The 15455-nt window shown below is 52.4% G+C and overlaps 1 protein-coding gene across 1 annotated transcript in view; it reads right to left on the reverse strand.

Annotated features, from left to right (window-relative positions):
• LOC134557804 (hydrocephalus-inducing protein-like) overlaps positions 1 to 15455 on the reverse strand; it is a 63868-nt gene that overhangs the window by 25626 nt on the left and 22787 nt on the right. The window contains exons 19-34 of the mRNA XM_063411069.1: positions 14823 to 15032; positions 13839 to 13967; positions 10511 to 10688; positions 9741 to 10006; positions 8915 to 9036; positions 7828 to 7964; positions 7061 to 7182; positions 6773 to 6973; positions 6229 to 6381; positions 4916 to 5155; positions 4465 to 4663; positions 3824 to 3991; positions 3362 to 3523; positions 1345 to 1463; positions 760 to 888; positions 244 to 460 (exon numbers count right to left, since the gene is read on the reverse strand). Coding sequence (XP_063267139.1) covers positions 244 to 460; positions 760 to 888; positions 1345 to 1463; positions 3362 to 3523; positions 3824 to 3991; positions 4465 to 4663; positions 4916 to 5155; positions 6229 to 6381; positions 6773 to 6973; positions 7061 to 7182; positions 7828 to 7964; positions 8915 to 9036; positions 9741 to 10006; positions 10511 to 10688; positions 13839 to 13967; positions 14823 to 15032 — 2752 coding nt within the window. The remainder of the gene's footprint in view (positions 1 to 243; positions 461 to 759; positions 889 to 1344; positions 1464 to 3361; positions 3524 to 3823; positions 3992 to 4464; positions 4664 to 4915; positions 5156 to 6228; positions 6382 to 6772; positions 6974 to 7060; positions 7183 to 7827; positions 7965 to 8914; positions 9037 to 9740; positions 10007 to 10510; positions 10689 to 13838; positions 13968 to 14822; positions 15033 to 15455) is intronic.

Genomic DNA, 15455 nt, shown 5'->3' on the forward strand with positions numbered 1-15455 from the left:
AACAGTCATTTGTCACTGAGCTACAGTAGCTTGCACTTGTGGCCAGACTTTATTGTTAGAGATTAAGGTGAGTCTCAAAACCTCTGATCTCCTGCAACTCTGAGATGACTGCTGGTTACACTGAGGCAGAAGGTGGAAAGATTCATAAAAACGTTTCTTACAAGCTCTGCTGCAAACCCAGATACACATAGGTAAGTTTGAGGGCTTGAGAGAGAAGATTTGAGAGGGACAGACATGTCTCACCTTTCTTCTCTCTTTGAGCTTCCTTCCTCTTCCTCTTCCTCTCTCTTTCAGCTTCCTCCTTGGCTTTCCAAGTAGCATAATCCTGATGCACATTCACGGTGAAGATGTGCTGACGATTCTTGACAGCTTTGAGTACACAGAGCAGGGAGGAGTCCAGGCTTCTTGCAAAGAGGCTCTCCAAGCCATCAAAGACCACTCCCTTGTAGCAGTCTTTATGCTGCAAATAAAGGCAAGAGGAAGTCAGCCATTGCATGCAGGGGGCTCACAGCTGGACAGTAAACCCAGATGTCACAGGGCATCAGCTGTCCTTGTTCCAGGTGCATTAGCTAAGAGCAGCTTGGGTCTGTTCTTCAGCTCTGCCAACTAAGGGCATCTGCAGCTTCCCCCAAGGTTCCCTGCACACAGTCCAGGATCCTCCAACTGCATGTACAGGCCTCCTCCTCCTCCTCTCCGAGTCGTACCTCACTGCCTGTCTCTCCAGAGCAGAAATGTCTCCTTTTTCCCCACCCCACACACCTGCAGCCTCTCACAGACGATGTCCACCAGCAGGTCCTCGGGCAGCACACAGCTCAAGCAGTTCAGCTCTTCCCCACAACTGCTGGTGATGTTCAGCTGCTGCGGCGCAGGAGCAGTGGAAACTGTGAACTGTAATGCCGACCATTGTAAGGAAAAGAAACCACGGTGGAAAGCCCTGAACAACTGCCACTGCTGGGCTTGGAGCTGGGCTTCCTCACTAGTGGAGGCTAGAACAACCCTGCAGTGCAGGCTGGGGGCTCCGGGAGAGGGTCCTGGAGGGCCTATCCCCTGGCCAGCAGAGACCCAAGCTTGCAAGCCCCTGGTGCAGCCTCCCAGCGCTTTGCACACTGCCTGCAGCCACACTAGCCAGGACTGCACTTTGCCAGCAAACCACTGAGAACCAATGGAGCTGTCTGCCAGAGCACATTCCCAGCCCGATGCATGCCCAGCCTGCCAGCTGGGCTTGGCACTATGGACCCACAAACCAGGCCCTGGCTGGCACAGAGCCTCCACTGTAAGCAGCCCCTGCCCATCTCACAGACAATGCAAAGGTCCCGGGCATCAACCAGGGCAGATCAAGTTTACCTCGACTGTCTCCTTCTTCTTTTGTACTGGAGTGTTCTTGCCTTTGGAACTCTTCTTGTTGATTTTTTCCGCTGAGGTATTTTTACTCTTGGGCCGAGGACTGAGCTGAGACTTTTTACCTGCATAGAGGACAGATGGTTCAGGGGGCCCTTGAAAAGCAAGTAGGCACCTCTCACCACAATGGGCACAGCCTTGGGCCCTGGAAGGAGCATGGCACTTTTTCCCCAGTCTGCTGGGCACTGGCAGCACTCACAAGCAGCTTCTTCCTTGCTTCTCTTAACAGCACACCATCCCACACTTGATTTTAAAGCCAGCACTATGTCCCTCCTAACACCTGTGCATGCAGGTGACACTGCTTGCACAGCACTTCCCCTGTGGATCAAGCCAAAGATTCGTCCTCCAGGACGAATTGTTCCCATACACTGCACCCATCCTGCAGTCTCATGTGGAGACCTGCAGTCCTGCCCTGTTGGAGTCTAGAACATCCCTCTGGCCACCCTGGAGGGTTTGGAGACCAGACAGGGGGGTCTGGGATCTGTACAGGGGAGTCAGTTAGACCCACACAGATCCCAGGAGGACACTGACTCTGATTCCTGTTCATGGGAGTGAACACTCACATGCAGGAAGAATCACAAATCCTAAGAATTTAAAATAAGTAGTGGATGGTTTATTATAGAATATAAATATAGAAATTAGGATTCTTAGCATATGGGGCTGAAGAGACAAGATGGAGGAATTGGGGAGTAGCCCCTGTCCTCCTTGTTCTTGCTCTTGTCCCCCATCTTGTGCTGAGTTGGGTTTTAGAGATTGGCTTAGAGGAGAACTGACATGTTAGTATAGGTATTGGTACAATTTTGTAAATAAAAAGTACGTTGTGGACGGTGGTTGGGTCAGGGGTGCCGTACATAAGGTGCGGGGCTCTCTGATCCGCCCAGTCTGCCGCGTGTCCTGCTCTGCGGAGATACTTTGCAGAGCTGAGAAAGAACTAAGATAAGGTACCCTGCCAGGGAGCCCTGGCAGAGCTGAAAAAGGACTGAGATAATGAAGAATAAACAACCTTGGAAATGTGCACCGGTGTACTCAGCTTGTCGTCTCTACCTCTGGTTTGTAACACTTAGGGCAAAGAGAAGACTGAAAACCTGATTACCTCTGGGAACAGCAACCCAGAGGAAACTCCCAGGGAACAGCAACCTTGGGGGAACCCTTATTACCTTGGGGCCAGCAACCCCAAGGAGAATCTCAGGGAAACAACAACCCTGAGACTGACCCACTTGCTGCACCCATCTCCACAGAAGCCAAATCCTCCCTGAGGGAAAACCCTACTGGGACCCAGACTCTTCTTCCTTCCACCAGCTCCCAACCCAGCCAGGTTCAAAAGTGAGCGATGCAAAACTTCCCCCTGTACCCAGCCAGGTCTGGCCTCACCCTGCAGAGCTCAGGGCACCAGCTGCCCAGTAAGTTTCATAAAAGTCTCCAGTCTCACATGCAGAACAGCCCAACGTGCATGAGCTGTGTAACATGACAGTGGGCAGAGGTAAATCTTGGGAGAATACAGTTCATCTATAGCATGTCTCTCATTGGAAATTCCTCTGGGAGACTGTCCTTCCCTTCCTCTCATTTGCAAAGCTACACTCATAGTCAGTCCTCTTGTGCTTAATGAGCCACTTCAGAAGGCTTTTTCCTCAGTAAAGTGGGCAGCAGTTCTGCCTGCTGCCCATGAGGAGCAAGCCCGATTCAGCTTTGAGGAAACAAAATATTTGGGAAAGAGACAGGCGTGCTTCACCACCCTTAGAAAAACAAACATGTACCAAGAATGGCAGCAAAGAGGGCTACAAAAGAACCCCTGAGTGAGCCCTTAAAATTGATTTCTTTTTTCTTCTAGACAAGCCAGAGGTGCGCCTCACCCATGCTCCCTAAGAGACCCAAGGACTGAAAAACTGCTGCTCTGAGTAAGCAGAAGTGGACAGTCATGGTGGGTTTCTCAAGCACTGCCTCTGGCTCCAGCATTTCTCCTTACCATCTTTGGCCTCCTTCTCCTTGGCAGCCTTGGTGCAAAGCTCCCGGGCACGGAGCCCTGCTGGGCTCCCATCATTGGCGATGGCCTCTTTCACCACGGTGTCAATGGACAGGCAAGCAGCGTCATAATAGCGACACAGGGCCGCCGCTATCTCTGTCTTTCCTGAGGGAGAGAGGAGGACTGCTTGGTGACACTTGCACGTGAGGCATTACAGGGACAGGCCCTGGAAAAACCTCAAACAAGATTTCAAAGTTAAAAGGACACTGGGAAAGCAAGTGTCCCTCCAGAGGAGGCTAGGAGGGAGGCAGCTGGAATGTGGCTACAGGCTCTGAATTCTAGAGCCAAGAGGATCATCTCCAGCTCCTGTTCAGCTGAGGACTTTGCCTGAAGCACCACGGTGCACCAGGATGAGTTTCTCCTGCTTGCCCCTCTGTCTGCAGCCCAGGGCTGCAGCTCACATACCTGCCAGGGGTGGCCCATGGACAATGACAACGATCCCTCTGTCCTGCTGTGCTTCACGCGTCTCTGAAGACGGGTCAATGCCCAGGTGGCGCATGACAGCCCGAGAGATGGGATTCCTGGTTGCTTCCCCCATGGGCTCAGGATAGAATGTGACAGCGCTGTGATGAGCTGCAGTGCAAAACCAGGGAGAAATGTCAGCCTCCTGCCTACCTTTGATCCTCATCACCCTCCCCATCTCCTCAGATCCCCGGAAAGGGGACTTGGTGAAAGCAACATGAGCTTGTTCTCTTGTTGCTAGGAAGGTGCAAATATAAAAGAGCCAGGAATATTAGACCTGGTCCTACTGGCTGAAGAACCCATCCAATCCGACTCTTTATGGCTAAGGGACACAAGGGAATATCCTGATCATTTCCCCAGTCCATGGCAAGCAGAGAGGAGCTTGCTTTGGCTACACTCAGGGTTGGTAGAGGATGCCACAGCCCTTCACCAAAGAGTTCCTCCACCAAACTGGGGAACAGGCAGCTGCTAAAAGCACGGGCTTCCCCTGGTGAACAAGGTGACAAAGAGTTCAGGGTGTATGGGCTGGGCTCCCTGCCGTGACCACAGTCAAAGCAGACACTGCCAAACCCTGTTTTTCTGACCTGGTGCTGGCTTGCCCTTGGCCTCAGCCTCAGCTGTGGCCTCAGCCTCTGCCATGCCCTTGAGCTCTGCCCATTGAGCCTTCAGCCTCTTCTGTGCTTCATAGTCCTCCAGCACCTCTGGCGGCAGCGTCCCGCCCACGGCGCGTGGAGGCATTAAAAAGTTCTGTTGGTACTCAGACCCCATGGCCATCCGCAGGATCTGTGTGCATAGGGAAGAGAAACCATACACAAGATTCCTTCTCTTGCCTTTCATCACACACATTCAACAAACCCATTTTCTGTCTCCCCCTTTCCTCCCAACAACACAAACTACTGAAGTCCTCCCACACTGTGTCAGCAGAGTTGGCTTTGCCCTGAGGATTGCCTCCATCTCCCTGGCACAAGCCTGGGAATGCTGGAGTGCTGTGAAACTCGGGCAGCATGTACATGGCGACCAGACCCGCCTTCTCACCTTCTCCTCCTCCAGGTACTGCTCATCAAAATCCAATGAGTAAAACTCAATGGGGAAGTTGGATGGGTTCTTCACCACCACTGTGGCCTCCACCCCATCGCTGTCCACCAGCATCCATCCCATCTCTAGTGCTGGGGGGCTGAACTCCAACAGTGGCTCCAGACCTTGTCCTGAGAGGTGCAGCTTTAAGTGATTGCAGCTCCTATGAATGCTAATATCCAGCTCATTCTCGTAAAACCTCTGAAAAGAGAAAAGCGCAGAAAACTCATCCATTAAGTCCCAGGTGACAGGACCCCAAATACAACGCTTGCCCCAAGGTCAGGGTGTTATCAGTCCCTCCAAGGTGAAAGGAAACCACATATTTACTTATGCTAGGGACTACAGCGTCTGTGTCCTGCGTCTGAGTAACTGGGATGAATTCTGGTGTGCACTGTAACTGGGTATTTGGGTATCAGATGGATGTACAATGGACTGTCAGACGTTTTCACCTAGTCATGCAGGAGGTGCCATGCTCATGAGAAGGGCCCTCGGGGTTACATGTCCAGACACAGTGCTGGCACTGCTGCATCAGGCAAACACCAGCTCCAGAAGAGAGGCAAATGAGCTCTCTGGCTACAAATAAGGGTCATCTTCTCCGCTTAGTGTTTGGCTCTGGTCAAAGCCACACACAAGAGGGTTATATCTCTCAATTAAAAGAGCAATTAAAAGATCCCTGGGACTGTCTGCGGGCACAGAAGCACTTGTGTCCATAGTGGTACACACAGTCAGTTTCCAAGACCCAGCAGCCACAGGCAAACTACTTTTGGGAATGCTCCATCCTTGAAGTTGAATCCCCAGCTCCATGGGAATGTGCAGGCAGGCCAGAGCCCCAGGGACTGCTGGCAGCACACCACTATGGGTGACTGTCCTGCCATGCCCAGGAAGGTGTGTGGTGGCTGTTTAGTCTGTCAGTTCTGCAGGATAAGCCTAGACTGACCATTCCAGGATTATCCTCTGTGAGAGTGCAGCTGCTCTGCACCGAGCATGGCAGCTGAAAATACAGCCAGACAAGGGGGAAGCTGAGGGGAGCTGGGCACATCCCCCCATGTGCCGAGAGGCAGCCACAGAGCCCTGATGCTCTCTGGGCAAGCTCCCTGTGGGCATTTCAAAGCCCATCTCACAGGAGTGCTCTGTGGGGTGAACTGAGCCACGCTGAGTTCGGGACTTGTAGAAAGCTCCCTGTGAAGGCAGAGCTCAGACCATGCTCTCTGCATCAGGCTCTCATTTCCAGATAGCCCTGACAGGCCTCCTGGGCTGACACCTGCCAATCTCACCTCCTCCTTGGGTGTAAACTGGATTTGCAAGTTCTGCCACTTTCCTGCAGCAAGGGTTCCTCTGGAGGGCCTCACTTCAAAGGGACAGGGCTTATCCTTCAGTGCCTGCCGCTTCCGACGTAGGGCTGGTGCTGTGCATTTGCGTTGATTGTTCTGGGCACAGAAACCAATTGTGTGAGGTCTCTTCGGTGTGCGAGGACAGAGCCTCAGTTCCTGTAGTGCTCTGAGACACTGATATGGTGCTGAGAGCACCCACAGCTAAAACAAGGGTGTCCCCATAGCCTAGAGCTGGAGGGAAAACCTGTACACAGGGCAGGCAGATAGGGAACTACTGTCCTCAGAGGAGGAGGGTGAAGATGGTAGAAAAGCAAAGCATCAGCTAATGGAACGGGTCCAGGCAAACCAGCCTTCATTTAGACCCTCAGAAGCTTCCTCAAACACGCTGTAGACCCAAGTGCTCAGGCAGGCACAAAAACAGAAAGGGCAAGAGACACAAAGAAATCCCAGCCAAGAAGTTACGTGTTCAATGTTGCCTGTGCTTTACCTCCACAACAGTAGAGGCAGTATTGATGGCAGTAATGGACCATTGGCAGGGGACTTGGAACCAGTTGTAGAGCCGGACTGTCTCAATCTGGCACTGCCCAACCAGGGTATCAGAGAACTGCAGTGTGTCCTTTGAGATGTTGAGGGAGAGTTCCAACACAGTGGCGTGGAGGTGGATGGTATACCTGGGGCCCTTTGCTACCTGGAGAAGGACAGAGAATTCAGCGGAGGGTGCAGCTGACATCTGCTGCTGTGCCCAGCCTGCTGCCTGCCCCCAGAGCTGTGGTACCTTGATGGGCAGCAGCACATCCACATCACCCTGGGGGCAGCAGGCACTTCTAAATGTCACTTTAAATTTCACAGTGTAGTTGGGAGGCAGGTCCTCCACCTGGTATCGATCCATGCTGAAACCTTGAACAGATGGAAACAAAGCAGTTGAGATACACAAAACCTACAAAATGTGTCATAAGCACGTTAAAGCCTTACAGGTGTCCTGGCTGAGAGGTGTGGGAAAAACCCCCTGCCATGCTGTGACCTGGACAAAAACTTGAAGAGTGCACCTGTGAACACCTCAGACACAGTGAGCCACTGTGTGATGGAAGCCTTGCTTGCAGCCTTGCCTCAAGGCCTCTTTTGGAAGCCTCTTTTGATCCACCAGAGGATCTCACAGGCGGTTTCTTCAATGAAGGCTGAATACAAGTGCTGTGACACTGTGAACTCCAAACAAAGCACTTCCAAAACACAGCAGATCCCACTGGTTTGCAAAACAAGCCCACAGAGTGCCAAAGAAACTTGATGTTCATGGGAGCCAAGGGCGGAAGATGCTGAGAGGTGACTGGGCTGATGAGCCCATCTGGCCCCTGCACTGAAGCTTTAGGGCAGTCACAGCCAGGCCAGATCCCTGGGCATGGCTGGCCAGGAGAATTCTGCCTCTAAAGCTCCCACCAGGGGCACTGAGAAGAAAAAGCTCAAAAACCTCCCCAAGTTCAGTGGCTTAGGCTAATCTCTCTGAGACACCTCCTTCAAGCCCACAGGAAGTGTCTCCAGCACTCTTACCTGTGCCCTGAAGGACAGATACATCCATCTGGAAGGACAGGAGCATCTTCCCAGGGTTGGTGATCGCCACAGTCCGTCTCTTAGTGCGACCCTTAAGCATAGAGCCCATGTCCAGGATGTACTCAGGCAGCTCAATGCTGGAAGGAGTAAGGACAGTCCTTAAACCACAGCCTGGCTACATGTCCAAGTGGACAAAGGATACAAATAAAGTGGCTATTTCTTTATTCACTGCTCTAAAAACTCAGCTCAAGCCTATGAAACCCATGGCCTGACCACTTGGCAATGACTTGGGGAAATCAGGAGGAGTGCAAGTCCTAGGTTTTATCAGCTACCAGTGGTACCTGAAAATAAAATTAGTTTAAAATGGACACTGGCTGCAGCTCCTCTGCTGTGAAAAGCCAGTATGGGTGAGTACACCGGGCCTGCAGTGGTCTCAATGAAACTGCTTAGCCTGGTGTACAGCCTGAACCTGAAATTGCTTTGGGGCCTAGGAGTAAGACTTGCCTGCACAGGAGATCTTCATTGTTCTGCAAGCAGATCACATGATCTGTTCTGCAGAGCATCTCCTTCCTGAATGGAAGCATCCAGTGCTTGTGATGCATCATGAGGGTGCAAAGGGACTGACCAAGTTACCTAGATAAGCCCTACCACCCTACCAGGATTCAAGCCATGTGATTGTAGGTTTTAAAGTGTTTGCTGACATGGGCAGTTTCCTTCTCCTTTTGTTTAGTGTACTCTGTTAGCTGGAACCAGGACATCAGCTGAGAGTTGTCTTTCAGAGTTAGTCAGCAGGGACAGAATTTATGCTGTCTGGAAAGGCTTGAAGGTCTGCACTGGGTCCCCTCAGCTCTAGGGACAGAAGCCCAGAGCTGTGGGGAGCTGAGCAGTCCAAAGTTCAGTGTGGTGCTGGGGAAGGGAGGACACTCTGCTGCTCACGTGTAGTGTGTCACAGCCACCGGGACCAGGCCCTCTCTGAAGTCCCCAGCTATTCCCCAGTTCTGCAGACACAAGAGCTCTCAGGAGAAGGGGACATTGCTGGGTGTTCCCCACAGGGCGCCTGGAGATGGGGATGGGAGTCCCTACTCACTTGTCAAGCCTCAGGCACTGCTGCAGGTCAGAGAGATTGCTATTCAGGGGATCACATTTGCACTTTCGCCGCAGCTCCACAGCAGCCTTTTCTGCCATCTTTACCTGCAGCCGAATGCTTGGCTGAGGAAAGGGAAGACAGTGGCTGGTTAGCAATGGTCCTTTCCAAGGTCCAGCTTGCACCTGAGAAAGGATCCCACCCTGCTCCTGTTGAGAGGGGCTGTGGGGTCCTCCTGTCTGGCTGCTCGGCATCTGTGACACCTCCTGCTCTCTTAGCCAGGACCTCATCTCCAGGGAAGTAACTCCAGCATTTCTGCCTGCCCAGCCACTGTGGGCAAAGCTGATCTGGCTGGGCAGACAAGCCAGGAACCTTTCAGAGCTCCAGCTACTTGCCTGCCCCCAGCCAGTACCAAGGCAGCTTGGACAAAAGCTGTCTTGACAGGGAACCGAGACCAAGCTGGTGCCTCTTGGAGATGAGCATGGCCAGCACAGTCCCAGGGCACAATCAGACAGCTGCTGGTAAGATCTGTAAATCTGGCAGGGCTTGGGTTGGGACCAATAAACTCCCCTGCAATGACCTGCATCCCCTTCAAAGCACCATCAACTCCATCCCTTGAGCATGGCCTTCAGGATCTCTCCCTGGGGTAGCCAGGAAGCTGGTGCAGCCCCAGAAGAGTGGCAGCCCTAGGGGCAATGCTGAGGTGATACATGGCTGCAAGTAGGCAGGGAGGTCCCAAGTGCCACCAGGGAAGCTGCTGTGGGCTGCAAAGGGCTGAGCTGACATGGAGAGGGTGGCATGTGGCAAACAGGGCTGCAGCTATTCTTACTATAGTGCCAGAGCCAAGCAAGTGGAGCTTCTGCTTCTGAGTCTTCGGAATCTGAGTCTTCAGAATCTGAGTCTTTGGGCTCTGAGTCGCTGGGGTCTGTATTTTCAGGGTCTCAGTCTTTGGGGTCTGAGTTTTCAGGGTCTGAGACTTCAAGGTCTCAGTCTTCGGGCTCTGAGTCTTATTCCCAACAACTGATTCTTTCCTCTGACTGTGTTGTTGCAGGGGCTTTATGAGCTGTTCTGGTGGCCTCTCACATTCTTCTTTTCCTGAAGGAAGAAAACATCCACAAAGAAAAGTGTGAGCAAAGTGCCAATCCCATTTAAGCTGGGAAGTCCCCACCTCCCAACACTGGTTTCTTCCAGAAAGAAATCCCTCAAGCCTTCTATGGAAGGTGGATGCTGCTGCTCCTCTCTGAATCCTCACGTTCGCTCCCACCCATCTTCCTCCCCACAGAGGACCATCTCATCCCCTGCACTGTCACATGAATCCAACCCTGCCAGAAGCCCTGCCAGCCTCTCTTACAGCTTTCCCAAGCCTTTCAGTCTAGCCATCATCCTTCAGGACCCTGCCAGCTATGCTGGATGGTTCCTGGGACAAAGCCCACATGGGATCCTCTGCTCAACACTCATGAGCAACCATAGGGCTTGAGTTGGTCTGGGACTCCTGCAACCCTCCAGCCTTGCTGGAGGTGGGCATGAGCTGCCGTGTGGACATATGGTAGGGAACAACACCAGAGGGGCCCTTCCTGGGGGCAGACAGGCAGTGCCCACCTTTGATGTTCCAGGGCAGGCTCACTCTCATCATGGGAAGGGATGTTTTTCCTTTCAGACAGATATTTTCTGGGTCCAGGTCAGCCACTTTAAGCTCGTAAGTCTTGCTGAAGGCTCCTGGTAATCCTGGCATGTAAGAGAATTTCAGCACTTGCTCTTCGCCAGGTGCAATGGAGCCCTGCAGGGACGGGAGAAGAGGGAGGGAATGCATCAGAGTTTGATGGGGAATGGCTCAGGGGACAGGCTCAGGAGACAGGCTCTCATCTACAAGAAACCATCAGACCACATCACCTTTGTGATAAATATATTACAGTATTGGCTTTTGCAACTGTTGGAGTAAATACTATGTGTTTTATAATGTTGACTTTTGTAAAAGAAGTTTTGCTGAAGTTTAGAGTTCTTTTAATGTGAATGCTGTGTTGTGATACCAGTGGTGGTGAAAAGTTGTTTTAATATTACATTTAACCAATGAAGGAATGGAAACCTGTTGAATGTGTCAAAAAGTAACAAAAGACTGGAACCAGGACAATTGCACATGCTCCAAAAAGGGGGGATGGAGGAGGAATGATGTTAAAATGTTTGGATATGTAGAACTGTTTGTAAATATGTATTGGGCTGATGCAATACCCAGGGTCTGTAAAGGGGTGTTGCTGTGTTGACTGGTGTGTGCCTCTGGCTGCAGCTAATGCGGCTAAGCACGCAGCACTGTCACTTCTGCTTTATTGACTCTGTCCCCTGTTGTCCCTTATTAAATTTTCTTTAAATTTAAACTGAGGATTGGGCTTTTTCTCACACCTTCTACCTTCCTTGTACCCGAAAGATGGAGCTGCCCACCCTGGGGTGCAGTGTGTCCTCCCGAGGGCTCATAAGGCTGCGGCCCCAGCACAACCTGATGTGAGCACAGCTCTGCTGCTAATGGGGTTTGCCCTCTGCCAGCAAGCGCCCACCTCAACAAAAAAGGCTCTTTTGCTGCTGCTATGGAAGAGAAGTCCCCGCACTCAGCAGAGCCAGCAGCTCCTCCCATCCCTTGCAGGAGACGGACATGAAGAAATGGGAAACACAACTGGCCTCCTCTTCCCACTGCAAGGAGGGACAAAGGCAGGAGTGCTGCTTCTGCCCAAATGTTATAGATGACAAGGGATAAATCATGTTTTTAGGTTATATTTTGTTAAGAATATGGGTATAAAATACATTTAACCTATAAGCAAGGGCTTTGCACTGGAAACGGGTAGGCCCAGGCTTGTAAAAGTTGCTTTTCAGAAAGGACAAAGGTGTAGCTGGATGGAGTGAATGAAGACAAGTACAGTTATTAAGGAGGGAGTGCAGCTCTTTCTGGCAACAAGGACTGCTGATGGTTTGGCCATTGAAGGCAGATACGATCTCAGCCAACGCATCAAAGTAACATACACGAAGGAAGACACACCTCTATTCATCCACCCGGAAACCCCGAAATTAATATTCATCTCTCCTCCCAAGAGCCTATTCAACAGGGAGAAGGACTGAGTAAAAACCCTAAAATGTCTTTATGAAACGGCTTTTAACGGGTGATTCTGTGGAATTGGGAAAGAGCGAAATAAAGTCTATTTAAGGGGATCTCAGAGCGGGTGGGATTTGTGAACGGGGGCGGTGGGGGGGGGTCACAGTGGGACAGAGGCTGTGACGGAGGTTCACCCAGTGCCGATCCCAGGTTTATTGGCATTGTCCTTTTGATTGCTGGTTTGCTTAAATTTTGTTCTATATTTTCTTAAATTAATAAAATTACTTTATTAATTTGGAAAATTGGCTGAGCATTTATAACACAAAGACATCCAGGCAGGACTGAGAAGCTTGGACAGTGGTGGGATGATGCTGCTAATTTTACTCGTTGCTCTTCCAACCCTGCTGCTCCCTGGCCCCCTCACTGCCCCACGAAGCCTCTGCACAGCACAAAGCTGGAGGAGGCAGGGACCAGCCAGCCTGCTTAAGGGCTATGTAAGTGGTGCTCAGCGCTGGCAGTGGGGAGGCAGGGACAAGGACAATGTCCTGTGTGATCGCACTGCCTGGGTAAGGTGACGCTCAGAAACGCTCCAGTGCCAGTAGCCTGAGATCTCAGTTGTCGGGGTCCCCAGAGTGACTGTGAGTGACAATTAAATTTTAATTTATGCCTCAACATATGTTATAAATCCATTTTCTGACATGGGCTGAAAAATTACTCTAGGGGCTGTAGACGTGCTGGGAGCCTTAACACATCCCACGTGTAAAGGAGGTTGCTAGGAGAAAATGTCGTGGCAGGCTGCAGGCGACCTCCCCCTTGAGAAGGGCAGACCCCGAAGCCCGGGAAAATTTTGCCCGTGTGACCTGAAAGGCATGAGTTTTGCGAGGAACCTCAGCATATAAAAGCATTTAACACTGCCAGCTTTTCCCCGCCATTTTTGGTTTTTGTTGGGCTGGGAACACCTAGAGGGTCCGGTTCCCTTCAGAGCCACTTCCTCCCTGTCTGTCTACCCTGCTGCTGCCGCTACCCCGCTCGCCACAGCAACCTAGTGCTCCGCTGTTCCCCGAGGGAGCAGCCGCCGCGCCCCGACCGCGACAGCCGCAGCTGCTGAGCCCGCGGGACACCGCGCCCGCCGCGGGTGCGGATCGCCGCCAGCCCCGGGACACCGCGCCCGCCGCGGGTGCGGATCGCTGCCAGCCCCGGGACACCGCGCCCGCCGCGGGTGCGGATCGCTGCCAGCCCCGGGACACCGCGCCCGCCGCGGGTGCGGATCGCCCCCAGCCCGCCGCAGCAGGCAGCCCGCTCGGTGCGGCTGGCAGCACAACACGCTCATGCTCGAGCTGCCGAGCAGGACGCCGACACAGCGCCCCAGGCTTCTAGCGGTAACGCTCTGTCCCTGTCTTCTGTTACTCTCTCAGTTTCTCGTTTTCTCTCTCTGCTCTCTTTTCCATCCCCTTCTGGTAGGGACCATACCCTTTCTTCATCAAGAAACAATTTTCAGATATAATACTTGCTGCGTTTATGCCTTCCTTTTGCCCGAGAAATCTATCAAAAAGAGTTCTCCTCTACTCCCCCTACAGCAGGACAGGACAGTGACCAACACACTTGTGCCTCACGCCAGCGTCTGCCCTGTGACAGCAGAGCCACCAGCCAAGGCCATGGGGGAGTCTATCAGGAGAGCTCTTGTTGGATCTTCTCTGCCCCCAGCTGAAATTGCTTACAGCCCTCTCTCTCATGGCTGGTTTGAGGTTTTCCCCTCCAACTTTTTTGCCCCTTCCCCTCCCTCTTTTTTCCCTTTAGCACTCTCCTAGGTCACCTGACACAGGGCTGGGGTCAGTCACTTGTGCTACTTACAATGGTGGGGTTGACCAGAAACACACCAGGCAGATCTTGGTCTGCAGTGCTAGGCTTTAGCTCCCAGTTGAATTTAATCTTGCTGGTGTTCATCAGGGTGACCTTGCTGTGATGAATTTCATTAAACATCTGGAAAGAAGGCGTAGGAGCGGGAAGTTACAGACTTAGGCCTGCTGCTGGAAATCCCCTTCCTCTGTCCTGGGGTTGAAAGCAGATCCATGATGGGAGCAGGGACCAGGGAGGAGATAGGAGCACTTGGGAACCAGGGGAAGCCCCAGGCACAGGGCACCTGCACAGCACCAGCGAGCTCTGGCAGCACACAGAGGTGTGGTAAGAACCACGTGAGGGCCAGTCAGAAATGAACCAGGGGACACAGGCCCCCTGCACTCTGAGGGCTCACCAACAGCCAGGAGAAACAGGGACAGCACTGAGGCATTCCAGAAGAAAAGGCACCTGCATGCAAGTATTGGCAAGCAACATACATGCAACAAGGGAGTCACACAGGGCAACACAGACAGGGCCAGCAGCTAGAAATATCTGTGGGCTTTCAGCTGAAAAAGAGTGAAGTGGGGATTATTCTGGGACAGTTTCTGCAACTATAGTGACTGGAAGCCCAGCTTCTTCCCCTGATTGTTGTGTGGATTAAGCCAGAGCTTTAGACAGGAGCATGTCCTTGGAGGTCAGGCTTTAGGAGTGGATCAGCAGAGGGATGTCTCAGGGACATGCCCCTCAGAGTATCCCCACTGGAACCCTGGAGGCAGTGTTAGGTATCCTGAAAGAGAGGCATTCCCAACATTTTGGAGAGGATTGGAGATGGCCATTTTAAACCAGCTTGGATGCTGGATGTGTCCCTCAAAGGTTGTACTTCCAAGTCCAGAGCCAACAAAGGGGCTGGGAAGGGGAGGGAGCCCCGGACCGAGGTGGGCAGGGACCCGCTGGCCGTGGCTGCAGGGCAGGGAGCTGTGCCAAGGATGTGTGTGCTACCTGTAAGCCGCAGTCGATCTCCCGGCAACTCAGGGAGTAGCTGACACTTCTGGCCTTCCTGGTCACCTCCACACTGTAGGTGGGGCCTCCGTCCACGTGGCACAGCGCTGTGACAGGGGCGCTGATGTTGAGGTGGCCAGTGAAGGTGAAGGAGACCTCCTGTCTCTCTCCCGGCTGCAGCACACCTGACAGCGGCTGGATACTGAAAGCCTGGGCGGAGGACAGGAGAGACTGAGGTGTTGAGCATGGCAATGGATACAGAAGAGCATCTTGGAGCAAAGTGCAGCTCTAGCCGGAGGGGTCTATTCCTCAAACACAGCCAGAATGGTCCTAACCTCATCCTGCGTCCATGCCACTGACCAGTGGAGGGACCATGGGGAAGATCTTCTCCCATACTCACAGATCAATGCATTTGATAATACACTACATTAAAATGAACTGGGATGCCTCCTGGCAGTAGCAATTCTCTCTGATGCACAACTTGCCCTTAAAAAGCATTTTTACTGCTTCTAGAAAAGGAGGAGACTCACAGTGACAGCTCTTGGAGCTCAGGGAGCTCAGTGAAGGACTCCACCCCAGCTCACCTGACTCCTGAGGCTTTTCCCTCCCTCTCTCTCTGATTTCTATGCTGCT

Source organism: Prinia subflava, chromosome 13 (genome assembly GCF_021018805.1).
Source record: "Prinia subflava isolate CZ2003 ecotype Zambia chromosome 13, Cam_Psub_1.2, whole genome shotgun sequence".
Taxonomy (NCBI): Eukaryota; Metazoa; Chordata; class Aves; order Passeriformes; family Cisticolidae; genus Prinia; species Prinia subflava.